Source organism: Neophocaena asiaeorientalis, unplaced genomic scaffold, assembly GCF_003031525.2.
Source record: "Neophocaena asiaeorientalis asiaeorientalis breed wild unplaced genomic scaffold, Neophocaena_asiaeorientalis_V1.1 scaffold70, whole genome shotgun sequence".
NCBI lineage: Eukaryota > Metazoa > Chordata > Mammalia > Artiodactyla > Phocoenidae > Neophocaena > Neophocaena asiaeorientalis.
Window position 1 is genome coordinate 5,468,462 of NW_020175410.1, and position 13,299 is coordinate 5,481,760.

The following is a 13,299-nucleotide window of genomic DNA, read 5'->3' on the forward strand; positions in this document are numbered from 1 at the left end:
ACTTTTTTTGAATCTCCTTTGACCCAAATATACCCCCAAGATCTACTCTAATCTACAGTTACTGAAGTTTCCTTATCTGAGTCCAGTAAATGCAAAGGATCCCAAAGACCCTTTGAAGAGGGAAAAAAATTGGCTCCAGAGATGGAGTGAACCACCCTGCAAATTTTCTACAAAGAAACCAGGGTCAGAACAGAACCTCAGCCTCAGGCCCATGTACCCAAAGATCTAATGTCTCTTCTTAAACAATGTATTTGTAGAGATCTAATCTATAGGAATCTCCATAGCATAGCAGCAGCCTGAGTATTGACAGTTAACTGTTCAGGGGGACCTGCTGACTTGCTGCCATTGTTTTGACCCTCTGGCAGGGAGAAAAAGTAATGTGCATTTTGTTGCCTCTGAGTAATGTCCACTTATAAATTTAACTGTAATATCTATAGTAAGATGATAGGAGCAGGGGTCGATATGCTTTTTGGAAAGCATAAATTTTTATATTGAATTTTAAATTACCTGGATTTATTGAAACCTAATTACTAATTTCTTCCTTATGAAAGCTAGAGCAGGATGTCAGATTGTATTCTTGTGAAGATAAGATTTTAGACATGAGAAATCTGTGTTAAGAAACACTTGATAATAGCAACTCCCAGTGGATACATCTATAACAAAGAAAAGACACCTACCAAGAAACGCTTTGCTCTCTCACACTGTTATTTTCTGGAAGAAAAATCTGTTCCAAGCACACCACTCTCCGAGGCAACAGGGGGAGACAGAGTTCTGGGAAGAGAAGCATAGGCTTTCTGAACCCAAAGGCATTATAGAGGTGGTCCACTCAACTCAGCTGTTGAAAATGAATGTCTACATTCTTCTTTAAACTCTTCAGAGGGTATTTTACAGCTTCCCCAGAGGATCCTATCAGTTTTCAGTGTTTTTTTTTTTCCAAATATGGATGCAAATAATAGTTGTCTGCCTTTTCTTCTACATGTTAAAAGCTCTTTTCACACTGAAATTGGGGCTATTCCCCAATGCAAAGGTAAGTCAAATTTTAAAGGACTTACCTGTAGAAATCATATTTTCAACTTCTTTTCTATATAAGTATCCCATGTATTTATTCCCTTCTAATGCTGTTTTATACCCCCCCCAAAAAATGTGTAAATGATTGATTTGTGATAAACTCTGTATGCATTCTTCTTCCATCTTTTAGGAGAGATGAGATTCTTTATAAGAAATAGACAAGCATGTAAAGTATATTATCTGTCTTGATTGATTGCTTTAATTTTATGAATAGTTGTCCTTATAAGAAACTCAAGATGCTGCTTTACTTTGTCTTCATATGTTTAATGATGATAACTTCAAAATGGCCATGTAACTGCAACTGCCTTGCAATGACTAACTGCTTTTCCATAACAATTTTTCTGTGAATATTTTGTTTATAATATAGAGAGATAAGGCAAGGAATTAATAGGTACTTTTGATTAGATTCCAAGAGGATCATCAATTCCACAAATAAAGGAAAAATCCTGCTTTGCTAAAATTCTAAGTTGAACAAGTATGGTTTGAAACTATCAGTTCTTTCCATGCCACCAATACTGTTTCTTTATGACATCTATTCTTGTCTTGAAACTTCATTATAACAACTTCAGCATACCTGGTACTGTACTTGAAGGAAGAAAGAAGAGGACTAAACAGAGAGCTGCAATGTCAAGTTAAAACAATAGTGCAGACATACACTTAGTAGCTGCCTTTGTTTTCTTATACCCCAAAAATATCCTGAATTAGTGATTTTCTCAAAAAGAAATATGTATTATAAAAAATACATATACAGGGCTTCCCTGATGGCGCAGTGGTTGAGAGCCCGCCTGCCGGTGCGGGGGACGTGGGTTCGTGCCCCGGTCCGGGAGGATCCCACATGCCGCGGAGCGGCTGGGCCCGTGAGCCATGGCCGCTGGGCCTGGGCGTCCAGACCCTGTGCTCTGCAGTGGGAGAGGCCACAACTGTGAGAGGCCCGTGTACCGCAAAAAAAAAAAAGAAAAAAAAATACATATACAAGATAGTCACATGAATTAAAGGGACATCTTAACATGAAAACTATTTATTTGAATAACCAAGAAAGAATTTTAAAAGAATATTAAACCTACTTTTTAGTGCTGGACTTGGTCTCAGAAACTATGATAAATAGCTTGCAGGCAATTAGTGTTTTCAAAGTAGCAACTATAAAATCATCCATTCAACAGGTGCTTATTGAGCACCTGCTGAGTGGCAGGTACTATGCTGTCTCCTCTGAATAAGAAGAGCCTCGAGATCCTAAATACAGTGGTCAAGGTCAACCAAATATTTCAGTCAGCTGCCCTCGGAAAAGTCTGTGGGATTCCCAAGGTGGTTCAGGATTCAAAGACAAGTCTACAACAATGATGTATTTTTAATCATTGCAAGAGATGCTACTTGTCAAAATATGATTTTCTGTTCTGCAGGGGGCTGCTTGGTGGTGCGCCAGCCTGATGCTGACAGGTCTTGTAATCCACCGTGTAGTCAACCCCACTCGTACTGTAGCGAGGTATGTGTGAATTCATTAGAGTAGGCAAGCCAGCTTCATCATTTGTCACCCCACTGCCTCTGGTACAATCCATTCCCCAACCCCAAAAAAGCATGTCTTGAGGCATAAAAATTCTATTTTGGGACCTCTCCTTTTATCACTATAAACAATTCTGAATGCACTTGCCTCTACTATTAGAATAAGTCTATAAAGGGACAAAAAGTGTGTTCTTTTTTACGTAGCTATGACAGAAATTACATGAAGTAAATTCCCAGAACAATATTTCTTTAAAGCCTGCTCTTCAAGTCAGGTCTGTTATGCTTACAAAGATCACCTTGCATGTACAGTATAAGTCTTGTTCTTCTGCAGACGAGGATGTGCAGTTGTGAAGAAGGGTACACTGAAGTCATGTCTTCCAATGGTACACTTGAGCAATGCACACTTATCCCCGTGGTGGTGATACCCACTGTGGAGGACAAAAGAGGAGATGTGAAAACCAGTCGGGCAGTACATCCAACCCAACCCTCCAGTAACCCAGCAGGACGGGGAAGGACCTGGTTTCTACAGCCATTTGGGCCAGGTGAAGTGACTAGACAGTGTTGATGTAGAATTCTTTAGCTATATATTTAACCAATGCCAAAGGATTAAAAAAATGAGCAAGCATTTTCATATGAGTTAATTATTTTATGTACAGTCATTTATGTTGATACTGCCATATATTATTATAATTTTCTACTATTGTGAAAAAAGCACTCATGCTGAAAATTCAGAAAAATGAGTACTTTCTTCTGAGAAAAATTTTAGGATTGATATTATTTATTTTAATTTCAGTCCTAAATTTAGAAGTGTAATTATTTTCACATTGAACAAAGAAATCTAACAATGAAAATATTAGGAAAAAAGTGTTGTCATTCAGAACTCGAACAAATAAAACTATAAAGACGTTAAATAATTTTCCGTTTCGCCACAGAGTGTTAAATATTTGAACCTTAAACAGGAAGATCAGCAATGCAGGAGATACTTGGCAGCCAGACCAATTTCTACCAGCCCTTAGAGCTGGCACACTCAAATACTCAGAATCTATACTAGCACCAGATAAACGGGGGCAGGGATGGAGGCTTCCTGTCTAGATGGGACAATCTAAACTTGGAGACTGACCAGACACCTGTCATATTCAACAGACAGCTCGTAATGTATCTAGTAATGGACTTGAAGCCCATACAGACAAAAGCTTGAAGCCTCATCAGATGCTATCCTTACTCTGTACATTTTCTCTCTGCAGTTGATTCAACCATATGCTTAGCCCTAGAACTAAGCTGGTGCTTCAAAATGTGCTGCAAGAGCTATATGGTAACTAAGATCATGACACTTTTTCTCACACCCTAGAGGGATGACTAGTTCATGACCGAAGGAAATCTCCAGGCAAAGCCAGGCATAAACTACTTCCTGACTCCGTTAGAAACATGAGAAAGGAAGGAAGCGATTTGCATAGCCAGCACATTTTTAATGCATTTAGTCAAAACACTTTCCCTTACTGGTGAATCACTATTGAGAATTTTCTTTTTAAGTATGTTCAATATTTGGGTGATTCATATTTAACCACATCATCCCTGTGATGATGTGGTTAAACATGAAGCTGACCTGTTTCTATAAGCATGGGAAACTCTTCCTCTCAGTGTCCAGGACAGCGGACCAGCAAATGGCCATTTGCAGTCTTGACCCTGACCAAAAATCCAAGCAGATCTCCGCACATCAAAACTGATTTTTAAAGAGAGAATATTATTATTGTCATTTTTCATTTAATATATAGTTTTCCTAAAGTGAACATTTTAATATATTAAAAAGGTACATGTTTTAAGAACATACAGTTAGACCCTGCTCTTGGTTTATGAAAAACCCAAAAATATTTGTTGAATTTCTCTCGGGGCAAATAAACCCAATAGAGCTCTTTCGATTTTGAACCCAGACTCAAATTTTTTAAATCTTTAGAATTGAGGAAAAAAAAAAAAAGGGTATTTAGAATATTAACTTAGTTTATTTCCAGCAAGTGAACCCCCAACTGATCCAGCTCTAGGCAAAAAAAAAAAAAAACCAAAATCATAGTACTAATTTGCTTTTGATGTCTTTCAAATATTGCATAAACCAGAGTCTCTGTGGAGTCAGTTTGCCCAATCTATAATTTTAATTCTAAAATCATATGTTTGGGCTTCCCTGGTGGCACAGTGGTTGGGAGTCCGCCTGCCGATGCAGGGGACACGGGTTCGTGCCCCGGTCCGGGAGGATCCCACATGCCGCGGAGCGGCTGGGCCCGTGATCCATGGCCGCTGAGCCTGCGCGTCCGGAGCCTGTGCTCCGCAATGGGAGAGGCCACAACAGTGAGAGGCCCGCGTACCACAAAAAAAATAAAATCATATGTTTAGCTGTATGTGTGCAACAGAAAATATATGTTGGTGTGAGGATCAAGTTAGGTTAGGCAAAGTCATTAATAGTATCACTCGTTTGAAGTTTATTCAGAATATAAAACTGAGAAGTTCAAAGTGAATGAGACCAGAAAACCAAATTTTAAAAGTTCCTATCATAAAACTGGAAAAAAAGAAAAATTCCTGTCCTGATTCCATACAATAGAAAAGGTAGAAAAAAGTTATTTAGAGATCCTTTTATATGTTAATCAAAATTGGCTGTTTTTACAAAGGATATTGTCAAATCAGTTTTAAAGCACGCTCTAAGTATAAACTAGATAAAGGATTATTAATTCCAAAAATGTTAAATATATTTACTATCAGTTCATCTGGAAAAAATATTTAAATGACAAAGTTTACATTGAGATACCTGTCAGCATTAACTCAAAGTTGTAGGACTTTCTTGAAATTGCATTATTTTTTCTTCTCTTCTCACAATTGCCATTCTAAAAATAGAATGAAAATCAGAAGAAAATGTTTATATTAGCATTACACATATATTGGGTTTAAAAGAAAATTCAGGTAAGAAGCAGCAGAAATGTAGACCTGTTAACTTGAAATCTGAACTTGAATTCAAACTTCATTGCTTTTCAATTCAATTTTCATTGATAATTTATCTTTAATGAAGGACCATCTAACTCACTATAGCAGCTTTGCATTAATCATTAATTATGCCTAAGCAATAATTCATTTTGAGTTTTGAAAGGACTTGGTCATACGTGACTGGTCATTGGTTGTGGTTAAAGACTGTCATATATATACCAGACTAATGTAAATTAATGACTAATATCCATTCTTCTTAGATGGGAGACTAAAGACCTGGGTTTATGGTGTAGCAGCTGGGGCATTTGTGTTACTCATCTTCATTGTCTCCATGATATATCTAGCTTGGTGAGTGTTTAAATATTTCAAAATCTAAGGGGATCTCTATTTCAGAGGAAACACTTGCAACTGGCCATAACCAAGAACAGCAATCTGCTGTCTCAAATAAGTATTCCACATTAGTGTTCATCTGAATTTCTGGATAAGCATGGCTTTAGTCTTAGATAATCTAAAAACTACCAAATCTGATCCATTTCATTTCTGAAGATGAGCCAGAGCTGCCCCAGGTCATCTTCTCAACTGTGTTCTCCTTGGTTCTATAAGCAAACATTACTTTGTATACTTACGATGAACTGTAGATTTTTATATTGAATTACTACTGAGGAAGATATTATGGTAATACCCAATTCAACTATCTCTTAAAACATTAATTATAAATTGTGTTATTTATAAAAGTTTATGGACAAATATAAGTGATTACACTATAACATTATTTCCATTGTTAGTACTAGAGGAATTCCGTTTAGACAATTCATCTTTTACAGGATAATAAAATATTTGAAGGATTCTGTTTCAAGTTTATTCAGAGCATAAAACAGAGAAATTAAAAAATCAGAAAATCAAATTTTAAGATTGAATTTAGGCAGTGTAGCCATTAAGCAATTTAGGTTTACCAATGTTTCCAGTTTTTTCATTTAAAACAATAAAAATTGCAATCGAATCTTTTCTTTCTCCCAATTTTAATGATTTTTTTCCTTTACAGCAAAAAGCCAAAGAAACCCCAAAGAAGGCAAAACAACCGACTGAAACCTTTAACCTTAGCCTACGATGGAGATGCAGACATGTAAACCATAACTTATCCTGCCACAACCAGTCTCAGCTTTCTACCTTTGCTGTAGACATCCAGAGGCCACAAAGCTATTCAAACTGGATGGATTAAAATACATTGTAACTCCTTAAAAGATCATCATTAAGAGTGAGAATCACAGTGCCACTGGAGATATCAAGACAGTACCACTTACAGAGAAACCATCAGCCTTGAGAATTCTAGGAGATTTAGTTGAATACATGCTGTATTCTGAGAGTTTTATGTGATCTTTCTGAAATCTACCAACTGATAATTCACTTTCATCTCTAAAATACGGTGGTGGGATTGGCCAGTTAGGATGCCTGAGGCAAGCCTCTGTCTGCAGTTAACCATAGTAACATTTTCGCATGAAGAGTTTATACCAAGATCTCTACACTACTATAGTCAAACATAACAACATGTATACTCAATTGATGATACACATTATGTCAGATTATGTACTTGTTAATAAGCAATTTTAATGGTGAATAAAGATAAACTCTAAACTGAGCAGAAAACCCACTGAATAAATTCAGCATCCTGGTGATTGATGATAGTTTCACTGACCTGCATTTCAGAGGCAAAGACCCTTTTATAAGACTTAATTCTTGTCTCTCTCCAAACTACAAATGCTGGACAGGTACTAGTACCTTAGAAGAGTCCTCAAGTTCAGTATTTTATAGTGGCTATTGTCTGGAAAACTAATTTGCTTGTGTTAATACAGTATGTTTCTACTTTCTCTAATTTTCAAACTGGTTGCCTGCATCTTTTTTGCTATACGGAAGGCACATTTTTGCACTATATTAGTGCAGCATGATAGGCACTTAACCAGTATTGCCATAGAAACTGCCTCTTTTCATATGGGATGAAGACATCTGTGCTCAGAGTGTCAAGGAGACATTTACAAGTTCTTGTGTCCTAAAGAGAGTAAAGTTCAGTTGGGATGGCGACAGAATGGAATTAGCTATTACATCTGCTGCACACTTCCTCATCACTGCAGCCATTGTGAAATCAACAACATGGCGGTAATTTAAGTGTTTAAATCCCGAACTCACTAACCCTCCAAAAGATGGATCCCTCTAGTTGGTTTTTAATTGTACTTTGAAGGCTGTTTATGACTAGATTTTTATACTTGTTATCTTTGTTAAAAAAAGAAAAGAAAAGAAAAAAAGGAGCTGGTTGTCTTTTTAATTTTGAGCAGATGGAAAAAATGTGTTTGTGATTTTTGTAACTAAAAGGAATCAAAATTGTGTGTTGATTTTTTCTTTCTCCCTGATCTGTTTTCCTAGTTTCAGATGGGATGTATTTCAAAATCCATTGTTTTGTCTTTCTCACCAGTAAAATTTGAAGCGAGTCTTTTTAATGTATGATATCAAAAACTAGAATTTTTAAAAGAGAAGAATAAATATTTTGTCCAGGGCTTCATTAAATATCTAGACCAAGGGTGGCACACTTTTTCTGTAAAAAGTTAGATGGTAAAGATTTTCAGCCAGGTCTATGTTGCAACTTCTCCATTCTGCCATTGTGAGAACGCAGCCATAGACAATACGCAGTACAGTACATAAAAGAATGAGCATGGATGTTTTCCAATAAAACTTCCTTTAAAAGAAGTGAGCAGACCACATTTGTTGTGGTTTGGCTGGTCCCTGGTCTAGAAGCTTTTTCAGTGCTCACTCACTCTCCATTGTGTCATCTTGAGCTTTCATTCATTTACCCTCAGACTGCGATCAGTGTTTAATTTCAGAAATGAAAAACGGTCATTCAGCTTATCACTGTATTGGAAGTAGCTATATTTTTCACAGATGTAGCCCTGGGAATGGCACGGTAAAATGATATCTAACTCGGCTGGTTTCTTTCGTATGAAAGGAAAATTCAAAAGGTGCCATTAAAAAGCGATACCATTTTTCAGGCAACATTTATTGTGACAACCTTTGGGAGACGGAAGGACGTTACGTTTTCAGGTCTTTAAAAAATAGCATCACAAGCTATTCTGTCTTAAACATAGCTGTGTTGCTATACAAGTGGTTTGGACTCGAAGGTATCTTACCTTCATACTAGAGTTTGAACTCCCCCTACTGTTTGCTAGAGTATTTGCAAAGATTACAAAAGACAGATTGGAATGTCGTTGTCCCTCAAATAAACAGATTTCTACATATTTCGATAAGCATTAAATGTGGTGAGCACTAATTCCTTATTCAACATTCACCGTATTAAGCAACATGTAAATCATTTCTAAGCAAACAGGATGTCAGGAAAATGAGAATTTTACCTTAAACCAAGGATTTGAACAAGGAAAAGCATAAAAACAAATCCATTTCATCTGTCTTATTAAAGAGGAAGACAAAAATAATATTGTCACCCTAAAACTGTGATTGTCAATATATGTACTCAGGGGTCTTCCAGATAATTCTCAAGTTGATCTCTTTGAATAAAATGAACTCCATTTGTCCAAAATGGTTGAGATATAGTCCGCTGCCGTTACTTGAAGAGTTTCGCTGACAGTCTTACGAAATGCATGCCATACCCAATACCCTTGAAATTGTTGACTAGAATAAAATATTGTTGCTACTAATGCTATACTTACGATCATTTAAAAGTCATTAATTCAGAAAGTAGGTCAGTATCACCCTACCTGTATTGTTAAAATTAAATGAATAGATCAACATTATAAAATGTCATGAAAATACAATTTGATTTTATTCATAAATTGATTACCTTTTGCAGATATGAAGGTTCAATGTGATCTAACACTAGGGAGCATACTGGAAGTTCCTCATCAGGATAAATAAATACTGGACGGCCTCTTGTTAGAAAGGTACAAAGAGGAGAATGTAGCTAGCTGACTATTTTGGACAAATGAAGGTTACTATATTCATGTTTATAACATGAAAATGGCCTTATTTTTGTTCCTGGCATGAGTCAATAATGAGTTACGTACTTTACCGGAATTTCATCAAAACCTTATTCCTCCTGTTTATCTGAAGAATTCAGGAGGGCAATATAGTAGTAACTTGTCTATTGACACGTTCGCCTTACCAGAATGGTCTGTGAGCCCACAAAGATTAAGAATTACTGTTCTGTAAGTATGAAGGTTTGCTTGGTTTTAAAAAAGAAATGAAAAATATTGACACAGTATTATGCCATTTTGTTGGACTGTTTCCATTTAAATGACATAGAAGTGGCATAACTGATCTCTCTTGAAAGAGGGTGGTTTGCTCATTCATCAATGTCTAATCTAGGAAGTTGACCACAATCCTTATTTCAAAGCCTTTTTGAGGATTCTGGTGTAGCTTAAAGCTAATTTAAAAAGGAGTGCGTAAAAGCATGTTTTTAATTATAACAAAGCACAAGTACCTATAACAAGACAAATATTTATTGAATTATCACATGTAAGACACTCTGCTAGGCACTGTAAAATATTAGTAATGGCTTTTGTTTACATATATATCTAAGACATTCAAAACAAGGAAAAATGCTTAATGAAAATAATGAAAATGACACACACATCACCCTTCACTCCAGATTTAGTGTTCAACATGGTTAGTATTTTTCCTTATGTAATTAATGTCCATGTCTCGGGCCATGCTGACAGGCTTTGGCTATATGGCTCCTCTACCCTCAGGCAGGTGGCAGTGGTCATAGTGGCAAGTAACACCTCTCAATTTTTATTTTAACCTCCTCTAACTCCCTGTATATCCTTCTCCTTCATGATGATGTTCAGTGCCTGGTCTCTGTCTACTCTGCTCTCTTATCAACAACTAATCTTGTCTGCTTCCCTCAGAACCACCTTCTGCTAAACATGCCTACATTTTTAATAAGAAAAAAAAAGCGGTGAATGCCTATATGTCTTTCCTATTGGAGTCAATGTGTCATTTAGAGCGTGAACAGGTTCATTTAAACAGAATGTACTGGTCAAAGACATGAGTAAAAAAGAAAAGCTGTGGAGGACATGCCAAAAAAAAAAAAAATAGACGTTTTCTGTAAAAATGTCAATTCCTACCTTAGATTTAGTCCTACCCAGTACTATCCCCCTCCACCAATCTTCCCCTCGTGCCTTTGTTCACGTGCTAGTCTACAAGACAGCGAGGGAGGCCTGTACCTTTCAAAACTTACAGAAAGAAGAGCCTATTCTTAGGCTGAATCAAGGTTTGAACAGATTTGCAAGAATCAGGCTTCCCAAGTGATCCAGGGTCTCACTAATTGTAAAAATATTACCAAATTCAAATATGTTTCTTGTTCTATTTCCACTCTAAGCTTGAGGGTATTGAAAGGAGAGCAGTCCATGAACAAATCTGTGAGGAATCACGTCAGGCAGTGATCTTTCCTGGGTCTAATTAAGATGTGAGAACTGAAACTTCCGCCTGTCCCTTCCGGTCCTGCCCTCAGGTGGCTGAGAGTGCAGAGCAGGATTTCAGGTGTCTGAAACTGGAGCGTGGGCCCAGCAGACATGACTATAAAAAGGATGTTTTCCAGTGTGATATAATTCTATATCTAGCAGGGAAACTAAGAAATGGTTATGTCTACATTATGAAATGAGTAAAACAAATGCTAAATGGATAGAGTTAATTTTGTAGTTTTATGTTTTCGTGCTTCTACCAAGGCAGATCTTAAAATGGCAGTTATATGAAGACATTTAGCTTGTGAGAGTCATGTTTCCAGTGATCAAAAACCTCTAGTCTATTTAAACTATCACTGGGTGTCAGTCTTGTGTTTTGTAGATTTTTTTTTTTTAAACAATAGTTTCTAGATTACCTACTTTGAACCCTCAGTGAGCTTTTCCCAACTATTTTTCAGGACTCTATTTATGTTTATTTTTTCAAAGGAAACATTAAGATTTCCTTCCTGATACCTTTTCCTGCCTATTTCTAGTACAAAGATTTGAAGCGATCAGTATCTGTCATTGTAAAATATAACTTTATTAAATTTGCAATGTCTTTCTATAAATTATAATCCCCTGAATATGTTTTCTGGTTAATTTAATTACCTGAGTATTTATTAATATTTTGTTTAAGTAAGGAGGCAGCTGTCTAAGAAGTTTTTGTTAATATTACTTTGTAAATTGTGTAATGTAATTTATTTTAAATTATGTACATTTCTTTTTTAACGCACAAAATGTCTATGTACAATTAACTACAGATTTGCAAATAATGTCACTAAGCTTTATTCAGTTAATATAGATGGCATGTGAAGATGTAATATGCTTTTTTACATTTTCATATGGGTTATTTGTAAATAACTATGTTGGTGATAAACATAAACACGGAAATCATTTTCATTCTACTCATGTGTATCTGTGTTTTAATTTGCACCATTTGCTGCTCAAATGTGGGATTAATTTTTTTTTCAGTGGAAAACCAAATCTTTTTACTACTGTACTGCACTTTCCTGGGTCTTTTTTTTTTTTTTTTTCAGCAATTCCAATTTAGAAAGTTTGAGAGATGCAAACCTTTACTTTAAAAGTCTGCAGCGGCCACAGATTAATCATCCTGGACAAAGGAACTCTTGGTTTCCAGTAAATTAAAAAAGACTAAATAGCAGAGGATCATAAGATACTCTAGAATACGGTGCAGCTCTTTCCCCCTCAGTCAGAAGGCGAGCCTCTCCCTGTCCATTTTCCCTATGTCTACCAGTAAAAGACCAATCCTAAAAAACAAGGCAGAAGCTCACACATTAACAAATTAAGCTCCCCTTCGTTCCCAAAATTAAGATTCACACATTAACAAATTCAGGAAGAGATGCACAAATTAGATAAATTACTTCTAGGGTAGCTTGCAACTAAAACATTTTCTGAAATTGTTGTTTGCTAAAATATAACTAATGAGCAAGGAACCTGTTAAAAACAGTATATGAACCACTCAAAATATACAGCTAGCCTCAAATGCTTGTTGAAAAACCTGTGATGTGCAGTCTCCTTATTTTCTGTATTGTTCATTACAGCTCAATCTAGATGAAAACTTTTTAAATAACCCACACATTTCTTTATATGTATCTGGACATTCATAGTCAATTACTAACTTCATTTTTTATTTTACATCTCTAATTTATGTCCTGCAAACACAAATATGAACACAACTGGTCTACATTTTGCTGGTCTGAGTTCCTAGTGATTCCCCTCATTAAACTCTGAACATACTCCAAAGAAAAGCCAACACACACTACAATTTACAGGTCTTGTCGGTGTCAAATACTCTGAAAACAGTATGTACATACAAAAATGCTAACATGCAGTCAGACTTTCTGATGTTGCAGTCTTTTTTTCTTTTTTTAATTCAGATCACTCCCCCTCCCCCTTTCCACATTCCTCCATAGCATCTCCCTGCCAAGGTAACTCAAGTCAACAATCTGATATGTATCCGGCCATATTTTTCTCCTTGATCATATAATCTGAATATGATGGGGACAGGGGTAGAAAAGGAGAACAGAGAGAGCCAAACGGGCTAAATTTGGTAGATACAATAAGAAAACAGCTTCATTTCTTTTCCTATTACTGTTTCAAACACACTAAAATGTCCTTTGTCCTCCCCTTGGCAACCCTATTGCGAATCCCATAGCTCTTTGGTCACAATTTGAGTTATGAAAAACACTCAGTCCAGGCTAAAACAAAACATCAATCCCTCTCATTGATTTCATTTCCTTGCTGACTA

At 36.2% G+C, this 13,299-nt stretch overlaps 1 protein-coding gene and 1 long non-coding RNA gene across 3 annotated transcripts in view; one reads left to right on the forward strand and one right to left on the reverse strand.

The window, feature by feature from the left end:
- The window catches only part of THSD7A (thrombospondin type 1 domain containing 7A), a 440,791-nt gene extending 432,927 nt beyond the window's left edge, over positions 1 to 7,864 (forward strand). Inside the window, exons 25-28 of the mRNA XM_024767036.1 lie at positions 2,466 to 2,548; positions 2,897 to 3,107; positions 5,790 to 5,877; positions 6,572 to 7,864. Of these exons, the coding sequence (XP_024622804.1) occupies positions 2,466 to 2,548; positions 2,897 to 3,107; positions 5,790 to 5,877; positions 6,572 to 6,656 (467 nt within the window). The 3' untranslated portion in view covers positions 6,657 to 7,864. The remainder of the gene's footprint in view (positions 1 to 2,465; positions 2,549 to 2,896; positions 3,108 to 5,789; positions 5,878 to 6,571) is intronic.
- Positions 1 to 13,299, reverse strand: part of LOC112414531 (uncharacterized) — a 57,274-nt gene that overhangs the window by 4,027 nt on the left and 39,948 nt on the right. The window contains exons 2-4 of one of the 2 annotated variants that reach the window (XR_003006171.1): positions 5,357 to 5,432; positions 2,862 to 2,993; positions 678 to 771 (exon numbers count right to left, since the gene is read on the reverse strand). This is a non-coding gene — a long non-coding RNA (uncharacterized LOC112414531). Of the gene's footprint in view, positions 1 to 677; positions 772 to 2,852; positions 2,994 to 5,356; positions 5,433 to 13,299 lie in introns of both variants that reach the window. The other variant, XR_003006172.1, reaches the window with a different exon arrangement.